The sequence below is a fragment of the Loxodonta africana genome, chromosome 12 (genome assembly GCF_030014295.1).
Source record: "Loxodonta africana isolate mLoxAfr1 chromosome 12, mLoxAfr1.hap2, whole genome shotgun sequence".
NCBI classification, from domain to species: Eukaryota; Metazoa; Chordata; class Mammalia; order Proboscidea; family Elephantidae; genus Loxodonta; species Loxodonta africana.
The window spans coordinates 86373900-86397230 of record NC_087353.1 but is presented as its reverse complement, the minus strand read 5'-3'; the positions used below and the strand labels follow the sequence as shown (position 1 = coordinate 86397230).

The following is a 23331-nucleotide window of genomic DNA, read 5'->3' as shown; positions in this document are numbered from 1 at the left end:
GTTTAATCACAATTATAAAAATGTGGCATTGGGTTTGCACTATTAACATATGTACAATCCAGCCCAACAGGAAGGGCCCACCCCCCACCACCCTGGCCTGGCTGAGCCAGGGGCCTCAGACACCAGGGTGGGAGGGTGACCCACAGGGTCTGGCAGGAACTGAAGATGAGGCAGGGTTCCAGGCACGGAGTCCCCAGGACTGGGGGCGCAGGGCCCCCCCAGGGGGAGAACATGGCCACTGCCCCTAGAGACCCCTAAACTGGGGAGGGGTACACGCAGGGCACAAAGGGGAAGTCCCCATTAACACAAAGCACGGGGGCTGTGTAGCCTCCCAAGAACAGATCTGTACAGGCCGGCACCCCAGGTTTCCACAGGAAACAGCTGCTGGCAGCTACAAAACATTTACAGCTTCTTCTCCGCAAAGAAAAAAAATTAGGGGATGGGTGGGCAGGGGCAACAGGGGAGGCAAAGCTGCCTCAAGGGACTGAGTGAGGCTCCCTCGCTGGGCCTGGGGGCCCCCTAGCCCCATACTTGGAGATGGGAGCACGTGGGCCCTGCTGAACCCACTAAGGCTAGGGGGTTGTGGGTGCTCGGGGCACCACGGGAGAATAAATAGGGGTGTGGGCACCAGTCCTGCCCCATCTCAGTTGAGGGAGCCACGGCAGCTCTCAGTGCCGCACAAACACGGGATCTTGTTGTCCTCCAGCGGGAACTTGTAGTCGTAAGTGATCTCCTCATCCACGCCGATGGGCTGCTTGGAGTAAATCACAATCTTCTTCTGTGACTCGATGGTGATGACCTTGGCATAACAGTTAGGCTGTGGGGGGGACAGTGTGAGCTGTGGCCCAGCCCGCTCCACCCCGCACCACCCTCTGGCCTGACTCCCCGCGTACCGTGCAGCAGTGGTTGATGAACCGTGCCAAGTTGCCGCACTTGGTAGCGTCAATGATGGTGTCATGGTCAACTCGGAACAGGTAACTGCTGCCAATGCCCTCCTGCACATAGCGTTTCTCCCGCATGTCAGCCACCATCTGGCAGGATGGGATGCAATGGTCAGGGACCTGCCCCTCAGCTTCCTGCTGGACCTAGCCTGACCCACCAGCCTGTGATGGGGGTCTGAACAGGCTACCAGCTACCACCCCAGGGCCTACACTGACCTATACTGGTCCTGCAGTTCTCCTCTGACTCCCACTAACCCAAGGCACTGGCCCTTCTCTGACTTTGCTTCCAGCAGTCCTCTCTCATGGCCACCCACCCTGAACCTCTGGCTGCCATTAAGTCACCCAGGCCAGGCCTCCAGGGAAATCTGTACTGGTCATCAGGCAGAAGCACCGGCTCCTCCTGGAGTGTCTGAGGCCCTTCCTAAAGGAACAATGGCCATTTTACGAACCAAACCCTACCCATCTCTTCTCCCCAGACCCCCTCTGCAACACATGCACCCACTGGCTGCCTCTGGCCAATGCAAAAGACCAGTTGTCCATGCTAGGGCCCATGACCTTGTGTGAGAAGGAGCAACTTTTACTGCCCAAAAAACGAGGGCTGATAAGCCCTCTGCACACACTTCCGAGGTGATCTCACTCCCTCCAGAACTTCACCCGCAGGCTGAGTGTTGGGAACTCCACCCAAACTTCCATCTTCAGCCAAAAGCCACCTCAGTGGAGCTGCTGGGTGTTGTCCCCTAGATGTCCCCTGGGCATCTCAACCTCACATGTCCATCTACCCCACACATCTACTCCTCCTCCTCGCTCCCCAACTCACTGGCAGCCCTACCGTACTCCAGACTGCTGAAGCCAGCCCCCTGAGAAAATGCCCCCTCACCCGCACTCTCTCCACACCCGACTCATTGCCTGGTCTTGCCAACGTCTTCTCTCTTACCTCTGCTACCTCTGCCTAATCCAGACCACTGTCACCTTTGGCCTGGGTCTCTGCAAACTCCCCTCATCCTTCACTGGTCTCAACCTCTGGTTCTTTCACAGCAGCCAAAGGGAGCTTACTAACCTCCAAAATCTTCTGCTGTAACACTTCTCAGGGGCTTTCCTCCTCTGTCCCGTGCAGGTCCAAATTTATTAACATGGCCTCCAGGGTCTGTGGAATCTGGGCTCCACCTATCTCTCTAGCCTCACATCGCTGCCACTGGCGCCAGCACATTTTTCCAACCAGCCAATCTGATCTCCTCACACTCATAGACTATGCTGCCTCCAGGCCTTTGCACATCACGCCCCTCACCTGAGCCAAGGAGTTCCTGATTATCTTTCAGCTCTTGGTCAAAACGTCGCCGTCTCTAACTGGTCTTGGGTCCCCTTGGTACGTGCTGCCACTACCCCCCGACCCCCCGCAAAGGCTCCCTTAACATCAAACACTATCCTTTGTTCTTACTCATTCAATACCTCTCTTCCCCACTAGACTGTCAACTCTTTAAATGGGAAGACATGCTATCTTGTTCCTGCTGTGTCATTAACACATCTACTAGTAACCATTACTAACTGTTCAGTGAAGAAAGAAAAGAAACAAATAACGAGGCAAATTGCACTGGCTAGCTAAGTCTTGGAGCTAGGAGGGCTACAAGAGGCTTTCTCCAGAAGGTCAAATGGTGTTCATGGGAGCACCTGATGCAATCTGTTGACAGACAGCTGGGCTGGGGGCTGGAGTCTCACCTGGCGGATGTTCTGACCCACATATTCGATGACCATCTCATCAGCTGCGATGGGCTCCATGGCAAACAGACCCCACTCATGGATCCGACTCCGGCCAAATCGGAGCTTCTTCTTCCGGAACTGAGGGACAGAGGGTAGACCGCTGCTGCATGCACCCACAACCCAGCTCCTTGCCTTTCCTACAGACCTCTCAGGTAGGGGTGGCCTGGCCCCTCACCTCCCATGCCTACCCACAAGGGACCACGTGCTCCTGCCATGGCTGGCTCCCCTTGGTTCAGTCTTTTCACGAAGTCTCCTCCCCTTCCCAAGCCCCCACTCCTCACCTTGAGCTGGTTCAGCTTCAGCAGATCGCTATCCATGACGGCCGAGGTGCCAATGGCACTCAGCAACCGCCGCTGTTCAGACCGGCGCTCCGAAAGCACACGGTTAGTCCCCTGTGACAATCAGGAAAGGGAGGTGAGGGACAGCACCAACGATGGGAAGACGATACCAGTGGGCCAGGGATGAGGGCAGGGCCCCACCTGAGTGTCCACTCCCTCCAGCTGCCGGGCCGAGACGGGGCACACATCCAGGTACTTGTCCTTTTCTTTCTTGCTGATGGGGTAATAGCCTTCGCTGCGGGCCGAGCCTGTCTGGTGCTCACGGGGCCCATCTTGGGGCCGCCGCTTGCGTTTTGGAGTGTTCAGATTGGTGAGTGCAGGGTGTTAAGGAAGAGGTTGTGTTCCTCACTGCCCAGATCCTGGAGTCCCTCTCCCCTCTGTCCCCAGCCTCAGCCCAGGGAAAGGATGACCAATTTTAGCAGCATGGTCAGTTTGAGAAAGAGAGAAATAAGTCTCAGGCTCCATTACCTTTTTTGCCAGACAACTTTCAGGAGGCAGAAAAGAGGCATAAGGAAGAAAAAAAAGGGTAGCTTGGTTGCCAGAGAAAAAACACTCAGGCTGAAGGAAGCAAAGAGAACTAAACAGACAGGTAGGGAAACAAACACAGATACTGGGAGTATTTGAAGGGGATACTGCCTAGCTGTGCAACCAAAGGGAAGTCCCCTACCCCTGGGCCTCCGTCTTCCCGTGCTGGGGAGGCCAGCCTCTACGGTTCAGGATATTTGTGTGATGGACCCAGTGGGTGTCATTAAGCCAGTCAGCTCCACTTGTCTGTTGTAGTAGCCGCTCGTATGTGAGTCGGAGGTAGCCCATATCCTCCAAGTCCAGGCCTGAGTTCCAAATGTCATACAGGATGGTCATCTGCTCAAACTCACTGCGGGGCTCGAAGGTGGGCGGGGGTGGGGGGGGTGGGGGCGGAGGTGGCCGCCGGCGCCGGGTGTGGGAGCGGAGGCTACGCCGCCGGAGGGCCCCTTCCCCATCACTGCTGCTGCTGCTGCTGCTCTCAGATGACTCTGACTCCTCCTCTTCCTCCTCATCCTCCTCCTCACCCCCCTCTTGCTGCTGCTGCTTTGGCTCCTCTGCCTCAGCCACCACCACCTCAGGGGCCTCCAGGACCTCATCTGCCGGGGAGCTGAAGAGGGCTGCGGGGGCGGGAACTGGCTCCAGGGGCCGAGGGGCCAGCGTGGTGGGTGTAGGCTTGATGGCCAGGGCATAGTTGTGCTCCAGGAGGACGTGGCTGAGTGGGGGGCCTGGGCGGTCTGCCTCATCTGATGTCTCTGTAGCCTCTGAGTCGTCGCCAGTAGGTGGGACCACCAGCCCACGCCGGGCTGGGGTCAGGGCCAGGTCGGCTAGCACTGCCAGGTCCACTTCTGTTCCTGGCTCAGCCTCTTCTTCCTCGGTGAAGCGGCCTCGGCTTCCAGCCCGGCTCCGACCTCCTCTGGACACCTCCTCGGGCCAACTCTTGACCAGAGATGCATGGTCCAGGGGCAGGTTGCGAATGGTCCGCTCCACACCCCGGGGGGCTTTGCGAGAGACTGGGCCAGGAGACTTGACCTGTGGTGGGGCAACTGGGGGAGGCTCCGGGGCTGGCGCCTCCTCCATGGCAGAGAAGGAGACTGTTTTCCGGCGTTTCTTGGGTGGGGGAAGGAGAGGGATAGGAGAGGATGGGCGCTCCTCGGGGCGTGGGGTGGGAGCTGGGGGCCCAGCTGGTGGCTCTGGGGGAGGCTGGGGAACACTAGGAGGTGGTTCCTCAGTGGAACCTGGGGAAGGAAGCACACAGGTAAAGGCAAGAAGGTCAGATTCCTGCCCTGACATCATCAAACTGAGATGCACTATGGGCAGGAGACATGAGGCCCTGGCCCTCCTCACCGAGGAATCCACACCACAGCTACTCTGCAACAGGCTGCACTTGTTCTCTTCTCAGCTTCTGCCCAAGCAACTCAGACAGACAGACAGACAGACAGACACTCCTGCTTTCTCAGGGAACACACTGCCTGTCTCTCACACCTGCAACTCCCCGTTTTCCCAGCCCTCAGCACTGTGGGCTCCCTGGACAGGATGGGACTTAGCGCCCACTCACTCATACCTTCAACGCATATCTACTGAGCATCAACTGTCTTTAGGCCTGGGGAAAACAGGTTCATCAAACAGACACTTTCAATGCCCTCACGGAGCTCACAATCTACCTGGGAGACGATTACACAAAATGAATGGACAGCCAAAGCTGTGACGAGTAGAGCAGGGAGAGGAGTCTAAGAAAACAAACACTTCAATCCTAGCCTTTTTACAACATTGGTGGTGAGAGAACCACATTCGACAACTAGGTACAAAGACCAAGAGAATTTCTGCCAATTGCATTTCCTTTAACGAGAATGCAATGAGATTTGAACCACAGTATCCATTATTTCAAGTATAAACAATTTCTTAGTTCAGTGAGGCAGGGAAATACAATGTAAGCACTGCATCTTTGTATTAAAATATTTTATAAAATTTGCCCCTCCCCGCCACAGAAGTGGGGATTTGATCTAGTGGGGAGGGGGTCAGGAACACTTCCCTAGAGAAGCTGAGGTTTAAGCTGAGATTCAAAGGATGCGGGATGGGGTAGGGAAGGGATAATACATTGTCCACAAGCAGACAGCAGTGTCTCCTCAGCTAACGCCCCCAAGACAGGGGGCACATTCCTCCTCAGTTGGGGCCCTCAAGTCTCATGCCACGTGTGGGGGTCTGAACACTGTTTAAAATGTACACAGCCCTTTCCCTTGGGACAGATCTGTCTTCCTGCAGACCTGACTCTCAGACAATCCCCATGAAGTCAGGCCATGGCTTTTTCAGGCCCCTGGCCCTCTGCTTATGCTGTTCCCTTTGTTTGAAATACCTCTCACCCCTGGTCCACGGGGAAAGCTCACATGCAGCTTTTAGACCCAGCTCAAGGCCACCTCCTTTGTGAAGCCTTCCCTGACTTCCTCAGACATTGGAAACACCTTCTTCTCAGAACCAGGAGGCTGGTGGTTCTCAACTGCTTCTGTGCCAAGGACCAATCCAAGCCTATGATATACATAACTTATTTAATTCTGACAAGAAGCCTATGAGGTGGGTACCATTAATCCCGTCTTACAGATGAGGAAACTGAGACACAAAGAGGTTAATAACCTGCCTAAGGTCACACAGCTGGCAAATAACAGAACAAGGCTTGCACCTGGACAGTCTGGATGCCCTGCACTAGGATTCAGTAGTTTCACATCTGACCCTGCTGCTCCCACAGCTCAAGGGCAGCCAGCACAAGACGTGGCCCAGAGTGGGCAGTGATCAACATGTGTCCACTGCCTTAACAGATGTTCTCCAACCCCGCACCCTGAGCAAGGCCCTCAGCTTGCTGTCTCCCTGGGCCCTGGATACTAGCCAGGGTCTCAGCCCGTATTAATCTGTAGTGTGAAGCCAGCGAGGCCCCTGGATACTTGTTCCAGGCCCTCCAGCTTCTGTAAGTCCTCCTAACTCTTCTTCTCTCCCCCCTGTTTTGGGGCTGCCTCCCCACCCCCACCCTCTCAACCTAGGCTGCTGTGTCCTCTGGAACCCTGGCTTTTTAAGCATACAGATTTCTCACCTCTCCCTGTCCTGAGAGTTTAAACCCAGACATCCCTTTCATTTAGGTTTTTGGGGTACCTGCCCAGCCAATCCAACTCCCACTTTTCTCCAAGAATTTCTCCCGGTATTTTTAGATTCACAATGGCGAGGCCCCAGAAGCCACTGCTTCTACTGCATGACCTGCCCCCTCTCTCAGGGCCATCATTAACTGGACCACCTGACCCTAGCCAACCCAATCAGAAACTTCTGAGAATAAAGATCTAAGACTGAGAGTGTGTCTCTGGGGCCAATATTGGGGGTGGGGAGGGGTGAACAACCTCTGCTGGAATGGAGGAGCATAAGGCAGCCCTCCGGAGGAGGAAAGAATGAACCAGACTGGAAGACAGAAAAAAGTGAGTCCTAGGGCATCCAGGTCCCTGATTCTGGCAGCTGTCTTTGGTCCCACCAGACAGGTCACATCCTGTTAACAAATCTTTCTACTTAAACTGACTGAAATTGGTTCTGGTCACTAGAAACCCAATAAGCCCTCGATAAGGCCCCCATTTACCAGGAACCACTATTCAGTCTCTGGAGGTGGGTGTGGGCTGCCCCTGGTTGCCCTCTCAATCCCTCTCCCCGTCTCCTGCCACTATGCCACACAGCCCCCCTATCCAGCCTCATCCTGGTAACTGATTTTCCTCCCTGTTATGACTATCATTCTCACCAAGGGACCTGGTTTAATCCTCTTCTCCTCCCCCATCCCTGACATCTACCCAGGGGACTTCAGCATCCCACCTGTTCACCTAGATTCTCTCATCTCCAGGGACCTGTTTCACTCACCCTCAGCTACCCTCCACTAGTCACACACCTGGACCTTATCACCCTCAAATCGGCTCCACCTTGGACACTTACACACCGATTTACTCTCTGACCACAATTCCTCACTGCCCTTTCAGCTCACCTCAGTGCACTTTTTCAATTTCGCATCCCTCCATCCCATCGCCCTCCCTAAGGGGGCCCACCCTTTATCTTCTCCCTTCATGGCACCTTCCACATCCTCAAGGCCTCATCTCTTGACCCTGCAGATCCCAACCCTGAAACAAACCACCTTCTCTCCTCTTTCACTCTCAGCCCCCCGCCTCAGCAGGGCTTGTGTTGTCAGCAAGCCTTAGGTCTCCTTCATCCTCACTCTCCACACCCCTCACTGTCCCAGGTCCTCTCCTCTACCCACCCCTCATTCTCAGAAAATGTCCTTCCTTCCCACCGCACAGAAGAAACAGGAGACCACCATGCAGGAAATCCCACGTTTCCCTGCCTCCCCACTTACAAATCTATTTGTATCTGATCAAAAGCCCAACCCCTCTACCACCTCAGGAATGCAACTCCAGAGAGTTCGCCTGGGCCACTTTCCTGCTCCCTCTTCCCTTCAGTGTATGAACATGGTCAAGTCTCATCTACTTTTAAAAGTTAAGCTCTCCATCAACCTTGCCTCCTCTTCTTGCTACCTTCCCAGACCCCGGCAACAGCCAAGAGCTATCTCTCCAGTCCCAGCTCTCCACTTCCCAGCTGTGTAACCTTGAGGTTGTTCCTGTACCACACCAAGAGGAATGATAACACGGACATTGTGAGAAGTTAACGAGAAAACGAATTTGCAACATGCTCAGCCTAGAGCCCGGCATACAGTAAGTACTCCATAAATGTTAATATTTATTATCCAACTCAGAAATCAGCATGGTACTAACAGTTTTAATTATGAATTACTACCTCTCAATTTTCTTTTCTATCACAGCAAGAGGGGCCTGGCCTTCCAGAAGACTGGCTATCTCTACTTTGTCACCTCCCCTCACTCCTTAACGCCCACAACTTGGCTTTAGTCTGAACTACTGTCCTCAACTGAAACCAGTAAGGCCACCGATGCGGAAGCCAACAGACACTTTCTCTATCTTACAACCTCTCTTGGGGCCTGACAATACAGCCCACTCCCTACTTTTTTTAAACTCTAGCTTTCCTTCCCTTGGTGTCCAAAACACTGCTCACTCCCTGGTTTCCTTCCCACCACTCTGACCATTCCTTTTCAGTCTCCCGGGCTCCGCTTTGGCCACCTATCTCTTACGGAACTTTACGGCTCAGACCCCCTTCTTCCTTCTCGTTCTATACACTCTCCTAGGGTGTACAGGTGTATTCACAGCCATTCCTTCACTACTCCCAAATAACTACCTCATTTCCAGCCTACTTTTTCTTCCAGTGCTTCAGACTGATTGATCCCACTGCCTCAGAAGTACCTCAAAGTTAGCCCCAACTGATCTTCATCAACTCTTCTCCTAATCCTGGTTCTCCTTCTTCTTTCTTTTTTAAAACATACTGTGTTTTTCATGGAGGTTTACACAGGAAACAAAGTTCTTATTTAACAACTTCTATACAAATGTCGTTCAGGGACATCGGTTACGTTTTTTACAATATATCAGCATTCTCATTCTCTCCATTCTGGTTGTTTTGTTTCCTTTCATCTAGCTTCCCTGCCCCCCGCCTGCCTCCTCATCCTTGCTCTAGGGAAAGTGTTTACCATTTGGTTTCATTTAGATGATTACCTAAAGGAGCACAGTACTCATGGGTGATATAATTTATTTTTTGGGCCAATCTGTCATTTGGGTGAAAAGTGACCTGACCTCTGGGAGTGGTTTGAGGTCCAAGTTTAAAGGGTATCCTAGGGTGATAATCTCGGGGGTTCACCTAGTCTCTACTGGCCCTGGTTCTTGACTTTCCTTTCCTGAAAAACAGTTTAGCCAAATCATTTTATTTCCTTAATTTCTCTCAAATCTTCATTCCCACTTCTACTCTTCTGCATCTCTTTGTGACCCCTTAATAGGAAAGAAGCCACTCTTTTTCACTTACATAGCCAAACATCCTGGTCTGGCTCTGTAAGCCATTTATAGGAGTGCTGTTTGACTGTGTCAGGCTATAAATGTCTCCAAGGGGGGAGTGACAGGAGACAGTGACTTCGATCCAACTTTGTATATTTCTCCAACAAAGTCACACAGCGGTACACAATTAATAAATGCTGGTTGCACTGTTCCCTCACAGTCACAGACACACACACAGCGCTCCCATCGACAGCCCTGTACCACCTACTTGCAGGTCTTGCTGGAGACTTCTCCTGTTCAGGGAGAGGTGTGACGGGGGAGCCTGCAACTCTCTCTGGCTCGGGCTCTTCTACAGGCACTGGTGGGGGCGCTGGGACTTCTCTGGGGGGCGGTGAGGCTGAGGGTTTGGTTGTCGGCTGCTCTTCTTCTTCTTCTTCAGAGGACTCAGATGAGGAAGAGGAGGACGACGACGAGGATGATGATGAGGAAGAGGAAGAAGACGAGGAGCTGGAGGAGCTGCTGCTCTCGGAATCCGACGGGCTATCATTTTCACCATCTGAGTCAGCATACAGAGAACATTTGGAGGACGAATCGCTTTCCTCGTCCTCGCCTGAAAATCCAGAAGCGGCAATCAGGCGAGGTGGAAAGACCCCTCACTTGGTCAAGCCCTGGGCTCATTCACAGACCTGCTACTATGGATGTGTTAGGGAGACTTTATGCTAGGTGCTGAGAAGTCCAATATGAATAAGATAGAAGTCCTACCCTCGAGGCGGACAATTTGTTGACGGTGTGATAAACATCAGTGTCGGGGGTAGGGAAGCATGGAGAAAGGACACCCTTAATTCTGCCTGGAGGATCGAGTCGGGAGAGGAGTCCCTGAGAAAAAGATGTTGAAACTGAGAAGGGCAAGCAGGAATCCACCAAGCAGCCACAGAAGCTGAGCAGGGATGTCAAAGGCAAGCGGGCAAGAGAAGATGGGCATCTGGAGACTGGCAGAAGTCTGCTCTGACTACAGAAGTTCTTCCCAAAGTGGATCTGGACAAGAGACTGCGTGAAAAAGGATTCCAGAGTGAAATCAGTTTAGAAAATATTATATGCTATATGCCTCTTGGAGATTGGTAACCACAGAAAGGGTTCTTAGAAATTCTGCAATAAAACCTTGTTTAACTCTAATTAAGCATTTCCAAAACTTGTTCCCTCAAATAATAAATTTTGCAGTCTTTGAGGAACGTAACTGGATAAATCAGAAGATTGTAGTGGCCAGAGAGGGGGCTAGAAGATGGTGAGATGGAACTGAACAGATAAACAGGGGCTAGTTTATAAATGGCCAGGGTATAAATGCCAGACTGAGGAGCCTGCTTTACTGTGAACAATACAGAGCCAGGTAAAGACTTGAAACAGAGAGGTAACAGGCTCAGATGTGCATTTTAGGAAAGATAAGGCTGTCACCAAGTTGGAGTATGGATTGGTATGGATGGAGACGGATGGAACAGAGACAGGAAGATCAGTCTAGACTGCTGCAAGAATCTAAGAGAGGAAGGCCTGGACTAAAGCAGAATAGCAGGAACAAAGGAGGAGACAAATTCAAGGAATAGTCAGGAGGTAAGGCTGAAGGGAGTCAGTTATCAAGCAGATGTGTAAGGGTCTCAAGCCTCTACTCCATTCAGTTTTAGCAGATGACCTTCCTCCCTGCTTCACTGAAAAGAGAGGACCTCAGACCATCATTTTCACCATTCTGGCCCTCTGCTCAAATGGTCCTCTTTGATCATCCTATACAAAAGGGTAAATCTTCCCCCCAACTCCCCCATCCTATCACTCTCTACCCCATGAACCTGTTTTATTTTCCTCAAAGCATGTACCTCTATCTGAAGTGATACTCGTTCACTTGTTTGTCACGTCTCCCCCACCTCTCCAAATAATCACAAACTCTGTAAAAGCAGGAACCACATCTGTTTGGTCATTGATGTGTCCCTAATACCTAGAACAGTGGCTGACACAGAGCAGGGATTCAATACATATTTCTGAACAAATGGATGAAAAAGAAGACTGAACCACATACCCAGGACTTCAATGAATGTGGAGGAACAAACAGGTGTTCAACAAAAGGATACAGTGGTGGCTGGCTGATGGCAGCAACGGGTGGGCAAAAAGGGAGACAGAGCTTAGTGGCAAGGGCCTTAAAGGAAAAACAGTCCCCAAAGGTGGACAAGTACAGTCTGGTAGCATCAAGGGGTAGTAGGAGAATGCAGACCCCTTGTCGCTAAGGCTCAGGTAAATGAACAGCCACTGCTGGGTTTCCTCAACGGAGGCCTGTATTTCAGGAGAAGAGGTACGCAGAAGGGAGCATTTTGCATAGTGGGCTTACTGTTCACAATGGGTGGAGGTTTCAAAGGATATGGCTGAAAGACAGTTGCTCTTGGGGAGGGCAAAAGCAACCAATAAATTCAGCAGGGAGGTCATGTGGACTCAGGAAAGGACTAGCCAGGTGGCTGAATGCCTTCCTCCCTAAACCAGAATTCTATTTAACTGCCTGTACTCACCATCTGATGCCTCTATCTCCTTCTTAGTTGTATCCACGGATTCCTCTCGATCTTCGTCTTCTTCATCTTCCTCATCATCCTCCTCGTCCTTAAACAAAGAGACAGATGGAGACGAATAGGAAAGGGACAACTGGTCCTCTGGGGGCACAGCTGCCAGGGCTCTGGCCTGGAGAGAAGTTGGCTAGGACAGGGACTCAAGAAGTGGGCTTTTGGCAGAGATTGGGAGCCCTGGCCCCTCACCTTCTCTGAGGAGGACTCCTGGGATGCCTCCTCGCCTTCACTGTCCAGAGCGAATGACTTGCGGTGCTTGCCCTGGGTCTTGCCTCGCTCTTCATCTCGCTTTGGGGGCTTGGTTCCAGGACGCCCTGACTCTCCAGCATCCTTCTCTCGCTCAGGGTCTAGACCCAGGTGAGTGATAGTTAGGGTAATTTACCATCAACAATAAATTACTATTCCTCTACCCCATGCAAGGAGCTTTACGTACGCTACTGCTAATCTTCCTGACAGTTCTACGAAATAGAACTCATTTTACAGACAAGAAGTTGAAGCTCAGCAGAGAAACACAAACAACTCACGGTTACCTAACGTTTTATATGGCTTTAAACATTCCTGCCCACTTTATCTGCATCCTTTTCCGGGAAAAGTGGAGGAGAGAACTGACTTGTTATGCTGGGCCCCAGAAAACAGTACTAAGGCCAATGTGTCTCGAGGGAAGCAGATCTGACTCAATAAAGTTTTCCAGCTATGTAAGCTGTCAACCAATAGCTCGGACTTACACAAACTGGTGGAAGCTTATAAGAGAGTTTAAGCACCAGACGGTAAATTTGGGTAGATGATCTGTTTAACTTAAAAATTCCATGATTTTAGACACTGAAATTATTATTCCTATCTTACAAGTGAAAACAACAAGATACAGAGAGATTACATCAACATACCATTGTAAGCACCACAACTAAAATCCAGGGACAACCCTATCTGATGGTTCTCCCGCCACTCACAACTGCTTTATCTTAGCATGTACCAAAACCTTCACTTGGCTCCCTGCCTCCAAGACACCTTGACCACCCCTATGTCCCTACCTCTTGTTTTCATATCGAAATATATACACAGCCTGTCCCCTTTCTCATTTCTCCTGACCTCCCACTCACCATCTTCATCTTCCTCTGCTGGAGTGGAGGGTCGAGGCCGTTTTTCCTCGCTGGCTTCTGAAATTTCTGATGGCTCTTTCCGCTTTACCTGGAGTGTAAGGAATAGACAGGGCTCGTTTCAAACACTCATGGTTCCTGACCACCCTACCCCAAAGAACGGAACCCTTCACCCTTCTCCCCACCCCACTCAGCAAAGCCACAGTTCTGGGTACCTTGAAAGAAGGCAGCCGAAGGGCCCCTCGTAGCCCTGACCCAAAGGCGAAGGCCTCGATGCCTGTGGTACCCCCACTCTTGGCCCAGTCTACGAGGGAGAGCAGACCTGGCTCCTTAAGCTTCGTCTTCTCTTTATCCTCTTCCTTGGCTTGTTGTTTGGCTGCGTTCTGGAATGGCTGTAGGCAGAAGGAGGACTAAACCCCAGAACCCAGGTGCACCCTCCTACCCGAGAGTTACTTCCAGGCCCCAAAAATACCTAACAGCAGCTATTCGCTTTTCCACTTGATACGTATCTACGTCATGCATCTCCTTGTACTAGCTCCTGTTCAAGCAACGGACATTTTTTCAAAGGTCTGCTCATTCAGTCTGTCAACCTCATGAAACAACTACCATTATTCCCACTTTACATGTGGAGAAATGAAGATCGAAGCCAAGAAAGATTTAAGGGCCTTGCCTAGGGGAAGTAAGCAATGGAATCAGAACAAACCTTTTTGACCCTCAGGCCTGAGCTTTTTCTACTGCGCGCTCCCTAGCCCCCATCTCCGCACCCACCTAGTATATCTCACTGAGTGCCCATGATCTCTCTCCACTTGCCTGGATTACCTCTCTCCTCTATTTTGAGCTGTGCAGCCTGGAGGAGCCAGAACTCTATTTCCTGACGGAGCCCCATGTTTCCCCAGTCCCAGGCGCTGGCCCTCACCTTGGCCTTCTCTTCCTTGCTCTCCCACCACTGGTCAAAGGCTCCAAAGGCCACATTCTCCACCATCTTGCGATTGAGGTCACGCTGCATGATGCTCTTCATCTCTTGGACTAGGGTGGCTAGCACACGGCCCACGGTGCCTGCTGACGGTAGGGCCTTGCCCTCTGCCAGCTCTGCTTCCTCCCTGGGAGGCAGCCGGGCCTCTTCTCCCGAGGCTGAGGAGGAGGGCAGGGGCTCGGCTGCCACAGGCAAAGGCAGGTGGTAGGCCTCCCGGGAGTATGCCCCTCGGCCTTCCTGCCCTTGTGGATACAGAGCATAGGGCAAGCTGTAGGCTGCCTCTTGGGGGGGTGCGAATGGTAAGAAGGCCTCCCCGAAGGCCCCACCAGGGGGACCAGCAGAGGCCGTAGTCAACCCCTTGCCCTGCCGCAGCTGGTGGAGCCGAGTCAGCATCTGGGTTTGCATCTGGAAGGACATGGGCATCCCTCCCCACTGAGCCCCAAGTCGATCCATTAGCTCCAGGGAGTTCACAAAGTCATATATGTGGGGCGGCGGTGGAGGAGGTGGGGGATACTCGGGGGGCGGTGGGCCATCAGGTCGGGGTGGGAGGAGGTAGGCAGGTTGGTGGGGAGGATAACCAAGAGGAAGAGAAGCCAGGTATGGAGGAGGAGGAGGGGGTGGAGGGGGAGGCGGTGGAGGCTGCTGGGGGGGTGTTGGGGCCGGAGGGGGTGAGCCGCCCCTGTCATCATCGGAGATCTCCATGTCCTCCCCAGAAGAGCATGGAGAAGCCTGTGGGGATGCAGAGAAAAGTCACAGAAAGCTTCTGCCCATTCCCTGAACTTTTCCTCAAATCTCTGTTCTTGTCTAGTTCCCTTCCCTCTCCCCCAATCCTGCCTCCCAGGTCCCAGGTCCCTTTGCTGGCTGACCCCGGCCTCACCTGGTTCTGTCCGTTGGCCTTCGGCGACTCCCTGGTGGCCCCTGGTTCCCCACTCCCTGTAGGTGCCACATCCTCAAAATTAGCTGGGGCTGGAGGGGGTGTGCAGGGCCCATGACCTGACCCAGAAGGCACCTCACTCCCTGTGTCTCTAGGCCCAGGGCCTGTGCTGTTGTTCTCCTCCTCCTCCTCTGTGTCAGAGGCCAGGAAAGAAAACTTGGAACGCTGCTCTTTCAGCAACATTTCGATGCGGGAATCCAAGCTGCTGTGTTGAGCAAAGGGCACGCTCTCATTGGTGGTCTCTGGGGCTGGAGAGCCGGAACGGGCAGGTGAGGCTGGGTGGGGGGAAGTCCGGGCTTCTTCTCTCTCAGGGCTGGGCCCCCCACCATCCCCGCCTCCACCAGGTTCTGGAGGTTCTGGGGGCGGAGCCTCTGAGGCAGGAGGCCTGTAGTCCTGATCAGTTGGCCGGCTGGGCTCAGGGGGCAAGTAGGATGTGTAGGAAGGTGGGAAGCGCTCAGCTGTGTTTTCAGCAAAAGGGGCCCCAGGGGGCTCCTCCCGGGTTGCCCGGCGGGGTGGGTAGGACGCATGACGTTGATAGCGATTCCAACTTTCATAATATGCTGGGTAGTTTGAGTCAGAACCACGAAAATGAGAAGACGAGGAAGAGGAAGAGGACGAGGAGGATGAGGACAATGAAGAAGACGAGGAGGAGGACGTGGAGGTGGCTGCAGTGGTGGCTGAGATGGCTGTAGAGGTGGTTGTGGGGGCTGAGGAGGCAGAGAAATGACGGCGGGAAAAGGAATCTTGGTAGCTGTTCTCTGACCGCCGGGGCTTGAAGGAGGTTGAAGTAGTGCTGGAGAAGAAGTGGGGGAGTTAGACGATTTCATTTTACATGACTAAACCCTGGTATTCTGGTTCTTGGTACCCAAAGCCCCTCTATAAAGCCCCTTCCTCCAAAGGATGATCTCAGTGCTTTTGGGTTCCTGAACTATAGTGAATTCCCTGAAAACAGGGATTTGTATGCTGAATCCACAGAGAAACTAGAAAAATGATTTCCAACTCCTTCTTGGAGAGACTTCGGGGTCTTTCATCCTAGTGGCAGCTCCCAGAATTTAATGGTTTGGGGCCCCAGATGTCTGCTTTGTACCTGCTGGAGTAGGCAGAGTCCTGAGAGTAGGGGGTGCTGCCCCGAGAAGTGTAGGGGGTTCCTTGGGAGGACTGAGGGGTGAACTGGCCGAAAGAAGATGGGGTGTCTTGTCGGCTGCCGGAGAAGCTTGTGTCCTGGGAGCAAGGGGTGCCATTGCCAGGGGTACCCACCACAGTTGTGCCTGCTGGGTAGGCAGCTGTGTCGGAGGAGGAGCGGCGGCGGGATTCAGTCTGGAGGGAGGGAGTGGGACAGAGAGAAAGGAAAAGAAATCAACTACCATTTCAGAACTTCCCCTTCTCCAAACCAAGAGTTCTATTTCTCTGTCTTTGAAAAGTCCCTATGTGGTGCAAACAGTTAGGTGCTTGGCTACTAACTGAAAGGTTGGTGGTTCAAGTCTACCCAGAGGCACCTCAGAACAAAGGCCTGGAGATCTACTTCCAAAAAATAAGCCATTGAAAATCCAAGGGAGCACCATTCTACTGACACACGTGGGGTTGCTCTAAGTCAGAATTAACATGACAGCAACTGTTTTGGTTTTATAAAAGCATCCAGGCATCTTTCCTTGGCTCTCCTGTACCTAAAAAGAAAGGTCAAGGACCTCCCAAAGGCTGCTCCTATTCCTGAAACCCAGGTACCATGCCTACAAGGCTGGGACTGTGGCAGCCATAAGCTTCTCACCGTCTCAGTGGCTGCACCGGAGCCCTGGAACTTCTCACTTAGGGCCTTGCCCCCAGTGGGCACCGTCTGGGGAGTGTAGGAGCCATTAACAATCAGTTCATAGTACTTCATTCGTTGCTGTCCTGGAGGGAGGCAAATGGGAATCGACAGGGTCAAGTGGAGAAAGTAACTCCTTCCTGGTTTGGTTTTCCTGCTGCTTTCTCAGTTCTCATGTTTCCTACAATTTGTTGGAATCTAAGATTTCATTTCGGGTCTTCAATCTTCCTCTGTCTTTAGGATCTCAGTACCTGCCCCCAATAGCTACTACAAACGCGCTGCACAACGTTTCCCAACATACAACAACACATTTACGTGAGTTACTACTTTGGATGAGCACTGGGAAAAAGATGCATCAGTAGTTCTATTTTGTAGGCTTAAAGAAAAATAACCTGCACAGAGTCACAAAGCTAGTCAGTGGCAGAACGAGAATTCAAATCCAGGTCACTTAATGCTAAACCCATCATCCTCTTCAACCTGTAAGATAAAGGCCGCAAAATGGTAGCCTGAGGGCTAAATCCAGCCCACAGTTGTTTTATTTGGTCTACATGTAACATAAAATTTTATTGGAACCAATATTTTAAAACTGTGAGATTTCACACAAAACTTCCTATTTTTGGTTTCTTTTTTTAAGAGTCAGGTTATTTAGCAATATTAGTTCTCATTACCACCTGAAAACAACTAACCAACTCACAGCTGCTTCCTTTAGGTGGCACTATAACATACAGCTTGCCAGTTCCCACTCCACTCTACTGTTCCTTAACTCAGCGCAGGCTGCTTCACTCTAATTCCGTACCTAAAATTTCGAAACCCCAAAAAGCAAAAATCCAGTATTCCTAGGACTTTGGTGTCAAAACCTGACCTGAAACTATTTATTACAGTCTTTGTACATTCTACTTAACATGACCCTTGTCATTCACTTCCTTACAAGTACAATCACATGCTTGACTGCGGGGCGCTGCCTTAAACCCTGCTGAAAACAACAAGCAAATGACCACGTATAGAGTCCGCAATCCCTTTCAAACAGTGGAGAAACGTTGACTTCGGAAACACATCTGGCCCCAGGAGTTTCAAATAAGGAATTTTGAACCTGACCACTTGCCTGGCCTCAACGGGCATGTGCATGTACAACCTCTGCCGGAAACCAACCTCGGCAGCAGGCCGGGGGAGTCCTCACCTTTGATATCGAGCTGGGCATGGATGATGTTGCCCATGACGGAGGTCAGGTGGAGGTTTTTGACCGTTTCCTTGGCTCCCCGAGTGCTGGTAAAGAGCACGCGGGCCAGGCCCAGGTGCTTGCGAGTACGGGGGTGAAGAAGGATCTCTACCTCTTCCACCTCGCCATACTTCCGGCACATGTCCTTCAGAAAGGTCTCCCGCACGTTGTCATTCAGCCTTGCAAAGGTCACTTCCTTCAGTGGGATCTGTCCAATATAGAACTCATCCAGCTGTGGAGAGGACAGGAGTTGGTCTATGGTCTCAATACTGGCCACTGTTCCTTTGCCCTTGGGGGAACTTTAGCAAGATCCAGGAGGTCAAGAGAGATGGGACTGGGAAACTAAGGCGCAAGGGAGAAAAACCAGGAAAAGGGCCATAGTAAGGGTCTACATCAGTCTTGATCCCCTCTCTTCCCTAAGTTCTTCCCAACATAAAATAATGGCAAAACCAACAAAAGAAAGATACCAACCACGGAATAAACGTACTAGCTTATTCCTAGTCAACAGAGAAACCGTTCATTCAGTCAGACTAAGTGACTACCATGAACTGGACACGAGGAATACAAAGATGGGCAAAAAAATGACTACCATTCAGAAAAGTAGACGAGACGGATAGACACATACAATCACCATATGACGTTGCAAGTGTCAGCAGAGGTATGGATAGGATGTTTGGAAGCCCAGAAAAGAAAACTTTGGTTCATGGTAGAGTCAGAGAAGGAGTCATAAAGATGGCATAATCTGTGCTGAGTTTTTTGGATAAACAGGAGCCCATCAGGATGACAAGGACTTCCAAAGCATGAACTATAAAACACCTTGTCATTTTCTAGAAACGGCAAGCATCTGGAATGAATGGAACACAGGCCTGTGGGTGTCAAGGCAGAAGATGAGGTGAGGCCAGATCAATAACCGTACAAGCCAATGCCTAAAAACGTAAACTTAACGACAATGTAAAGTAAGAAAACGGTACAATCAAAGAAATAAATGACAGCAAAGTGGAGCACGAACAGGAGCCACATACACAAACAAGAAAATCAGGTGAAATAGATACAAGAGTCTGCATTACAAAAATAGCAATAGAAACAAAGAGATTAAAGTAGAAAGAAGACATGTTTAAGAAAAATCAGCAAGACTTGGTGACAAGGTAAGTGAAATAAAGGAGAAGAGAATCAAAGGATGACTCTCAGGTTTCTAGCTTGTGCAGCTGAATAGATGGTGTTACCATTAATATGTAGACGAAAAATGGAAGAGCAGGACTGAGAAGATAAAGATGATTTGTTTTAACCTTCTGACTTTGAAGTGCCTGTGGAGCTGTCCCTCTAACAGGCATACAAGTCTGGAGGTTCAGAAAGTGACCTGGGCTGGAAACAGAGATTTGGAAGTCATCAACATTTACGTAATAGCCCAAACCACGGGTGCGAAAAAGATCATCCACGGAAAGTGTACAAAGTGAAAAAACGGATGAAAGAATGCCACAAACTACTTAAAAATGAAAAATAAAGAATCAGTGAAGAAAACTAAGTATAAAGTTTTATATGCCCAGGTCCAGGCCTGATAAGTATGCTGCCTAGACAGGAAAATGGGAGACCTCTGAAGAAACATCATGGAGAAAACATGGTCAAGTAAGAGGCAAGAAACAGAGGACTCCAAGGAGGCAGTGGCCTTCCCTTAGTTGTTGAGGAATTGGGATACCCAACCAGAGCACTGTCATTCAATTCACTTTCTAGAGTAAGTAGTTTTAGCTATACCTGCTAAACCTGTCTTTACCTTACCTTTCAAGAAGTCAACGCTCCTGCCGCCAGGGGATGCCTCATCTGTACCTTTCTAGAAGATAAGTATACCTCCTATACAGAATAACGCAGACCCGTAGCTTCTAAAGTTGTTTCGTTAAGCTACTTTAAATCTAGACTCTTAAGATGGATCTTTCACACCGTCCAAGTCACCACCACACCAGGAGATCAGCAGACGCATACCTTAAATTTAGGGACTGGGAGGGAAAAGTCTCTGTTTTTGGACCTGACGTGGCAACGGGGGTCTTGGAGATCTTCAACTGGAATATACTTTGAGTCCTAGGAAGGAAAGCAAGAACAGAAAAATAGCTCAGCGTGAAACCAGGTTGCTGAGCTCTAGGAAGCCCATTTGAGACCCATACGCAAAAGAGCTGGATTCTGACTGCCCACTTTTAAGAAGAGAAGCTATGGGTGCGAGAGTTCTAGATGCCGGACTGAGGTAATGGAGAAGAATCTGCCTGGAGTTCCCTAGACGGCAAGGAAAGGCCAAGAGCACTCACATTGACACTGAAGTGGACTCCATCATAGCGGTACACCTTCTGAGAAGGCCTTCGCAAGGCAGGGTCCAAGGCAGGATCCACGATGAGCTTGTAGTTCCGCCACTGGAAGCTCGGGGCCTTCTGCCCATCTCCCCCACCTTCCTGATCCATCTTTGCTCATTTACACTGTTAGGGAAGAGGAACACCCAAGGAGGTTCAGGACTAAGTCCTGACTGCCTTGCTGTTTCTCATCAACTAACCCCAACTCCAGCTTCTCTCATTACCCGTTTCCACACCTCACCAGGAGTCGTGCCTTCCCCAGATTTTCCCTCAGATGCCCTGTTTCACCACAACATCCCATTCTCTCTTCACCTCCCAACTCTCCCATCAGGTCCCCGGGCCCATCTCGCGCCCCCTTATCCTCCTGCTCTCCCTAGCGCGCGCCCCACTTGGCCTCGGCACAAGACCCCTCCCCCGCCCCCTGGCAGGCCCCGCCCCCTCCCGCCTCCTCACCGGCCAGCGGCCCGGGCCAAGCCTGGCTCCCGCTCCCACACACCCGCTCCCGTCCCCGCGCCCCGATCCCCTGGCCGAGAGGTGGCACCTCTTCGGGGCGTTGGAAACACCGCGAGACCGAGCCCGAGACCCGGCTTCGGCCCCGAATCCGGGAGAGGGGGTGGGGGTAGCGCGCGTCGCTGCCCTCTCCCGCCCCAGCGCGCTTTGCACCCCCCCGTTCCCGCGCACGCGCGCCCCGGCCCCACTCACCCGCTTGTGGCGAGCGGCTCCCCCTCCCCCCACCCCGCGCGGCACCTCAGCGGCGCGAGGCGGCGGCGGCGGCGGCGGCAGCAGCGCGAGACCCTGCCCCGCAGCGGTGGCGGCGGCGGCGCCCCCCCCACCACCACCACCCCGGCGCGCGCACCAAACACCACAGCCACCTGCGCGAGGCCCAGCGGGCACGGAATCTGCATTCGCACTTTCGCCACGGGCGCCGCTGGGAGATCCACAGGGCCGAGGGTAGCGGCCTCGCCTCGGCCAGCACCCTGTAAGGCTCGGGAGTTGCGGCCCAGGGAGCCTGGCGATTGGCCGCATCCCCCGGAGAGTGGGTTTCACTACTGCTATCCAGCTGCTCCGGCCTGGGGGCCTTGGCGAATCGGCGGTGACGAAAGCTGCGACTAGTCCCTGAGAAAAAGGGGGCGGGACTGAGAGGAGGAGGCCAGCCAGAGCTGAGGAGGTTTGAGTGGCGCGTTGGACAGACGCAGATTCGTCAGCCGGGCGGGGCGAATGGGTAGCTAGCATGCGCGCTCCTTTGCTCCTCTTCCTTGCCCTTTCTTCGCGCGGCCAAAGGTGCAAAAGCCCGCAGATTCGCCACGGGTCCTGGACTCAGCCGTCGCCACCCTTCACCCGCCTTGGTGGAGTCAAGAAAATAACGCCCGGTTAGCCAAGCCCTATTGGCAGAGTCTGCCACTTTTTTCTGGATCTTTCTTACTAGCACAGTTCACACAGCGGCCCAATTCCGATGCAGGGGGAAATGGCTACGACCCAAAGCTCCTCTCGGAGTCCGACGAGAATCTGCAGCCAAGTAAAAAGGGGCCCAAAGTAGTTCTGAGGAGCAGGCCTGGCGAATCTGCAGCTCCTGCTGTGGGCGGGGCCAAGGCGCTGCGCGCAAGGGGCGTGGTCAGGGCGTGCAGAGCCCGGCACAGCGGGGGCGCTTCCTGTAGGACCCACCGAAACCTGGGCCGGCTGGGAGGGGTGCCCGGGAAGTGGAAAAATACCAGCAGTGGTGACTCAGGCCGTTTGCCCGGCGCCGCACAGAATGCGAGGATCGGTTTTCTCCCGTTATCTCCGTCGGGACTCTAGCTGTCTAAGATCCCCATTTGACAGATGGGGAGACTGAGGCCTGCAGAGGCGTCCCATTTTGCTCGTGCTCATCCCACCATTAGTAGGCGAATCCAGGGCTGTCTCGGGATTCTTTGAAAAGTCTGGTGGGGTCTAAAGGTCTTTAAACGGGTCCTGTAAGAAATAGTAAAGTAGGTCGTACAGGAACTGGGTTGGGCTGGACGATTTTCCAGGTATCATGGTCCCGGGGCCCGCCGTTTTTAGCTGTAGCCGCCTCTGCTCACGCCGTCCCACATCGGGGAGCCTGGGGCTGGAGTCTCCCTGGAACCCAACACCCTTTTTCTCCGGTCTGGAGGAAGGCATACTAGTCTAGCTGGGGAACAGCCCTCCCATTGAGGCCCCTCTGCCTGAGCTGAGGATGTCCTAGGTTCCAGACACCTCAACATCACTCTCTCGCTGTATGACCTTGGGCAAGTCATTGACCTAAGGTTTATATTCTTCTTTTAAGAACGGGTGTTAATTCCTGTCACATAGGACTATTGTAGGTTTCTGGACAGTGTAAAAAAGGCCCTTGGAGCCTGCTTCATGCAAATTCATCATTTTAAGTTAGAGAAAAGGAGATGGGGACTTGGCCAAGGACTCACACACAAAATTGAAGAGAAAAAGCGGGACCCTTTAAAATTTTGAGGAATACGAAGCTGAAAAAATTAATTTACATGGAGGCAGAGGTAATGAGATCAGGTTCCTTTCTTTGTCCTAGTTGAAATGGACTGCTTTTCTCAGATCAAACAAAGAGATTTCCCTGAATGATGGTAAAGTTTGTACAAGTTCAGTTTCACTGACTAGCTGTGTAACTTTGGGCAAGATCCTCAGCCTTCTTGGGCATCAGTTTCCTTATCTCTGAAATGGAAATGATAAAAAGACTTGTCTCTTGAGATGGTTATGACAGTTAAATGAGATAACCTATGAAAAGCTCCTAATATGTAATAAAAAAATTTTTTTTTTATGTAATAGTCACTCAAAAAACTTATCCTAAATCCCTAGCAGGAGAGATAGAGACCCTGGGCTCACAGGAACAAGAGTTCAAAGGCTTTTAGCCTTCAAGTAACTCAGTCTCCACATTCAAAAGCGGCTAGCGCCTGCCAGCGCTAGATGGGGTCTAA

General features: G+C 52.0%; 1 protein-coding gene across 3 annotated transcripts; it reads right to left on the bottom strand.

Moving 5' to 3' along the window:
* Positions 1-3: 3 nt before the first annotated feature.
* On the bottom strand, positions 4-23328 carry SETD1A (SET domain containing 1A, histone lysine methyltransferase). Of its 3 annotated transcripts, none has more exons than XM_064294832.1 (19): positions 21268-23328; positions 20357-20521; positions 20040-20135; positions 18027-18297; positions 16814-16935; positions 16136-16365; positions 14992-15841; positions 14058-14843; positions 13357-13533; positions 13145-13232; positions 12237-12394; positions 11997-12084; positions 9725-10066; positions 3757-4794; positions 3176-3348; positions 2978-3088; positions 2655-2774; positions 894-1031; positions 4-817 (listed from the first exon to the last, which is right to left on the bottom strand). In XM_064294832.1, the coding sequence occupies exons 2-19, from the start codon at positions 20504-20506 to the stop codon at positions 644-646; spliced, it is 5112 nt and encodes a 1703-aa protein (XP_064150902.1). In that variant the 5' UTR covers positions 20507-20521; positions 21268-23328; the 3' UTR covers positions 4-643. The 3 variants fall into 3 exon arrangements, with proteins under 3 accessions (XP_064150902.1, XP_064150903.1, XP_064150904.1); XM_064294833.1 differs by lacking the exon at positions 21268-23328 and adding an exon at positions 21098-21170; XM_064294834.1 differs by lacking the exon at positions 21268-23328 and having other exon boundaries at positions 9725-10012; positions 20357-20792.
* Positions 23329-23331: the final 3 nt, after the last annotated feature.

Coding starts and splice junctions, on each gene's coding strand:
- SETD1A (XM_064294832.1), bottom strand. CDS start 20,506: ATGGATCAGGAAGGTGGGGGAGATGGGCAGAAGGCCCCGAGCTTCCAG. Junction 20,136..20,356: donor GAGTCCACTTCAGTGTCAAT/GTGAGTGCTCTT, acceptor TTTCCTTCCTAG/GACTCAAAGTATATTCCAGT. Junction 4,795..9,724: donor GTCTCCAGCAAGACCTGCAA/GTAGGTGGTACA, acceptor TTCCTTCCCCAG/GTTCCACTGAGGAACCACCT.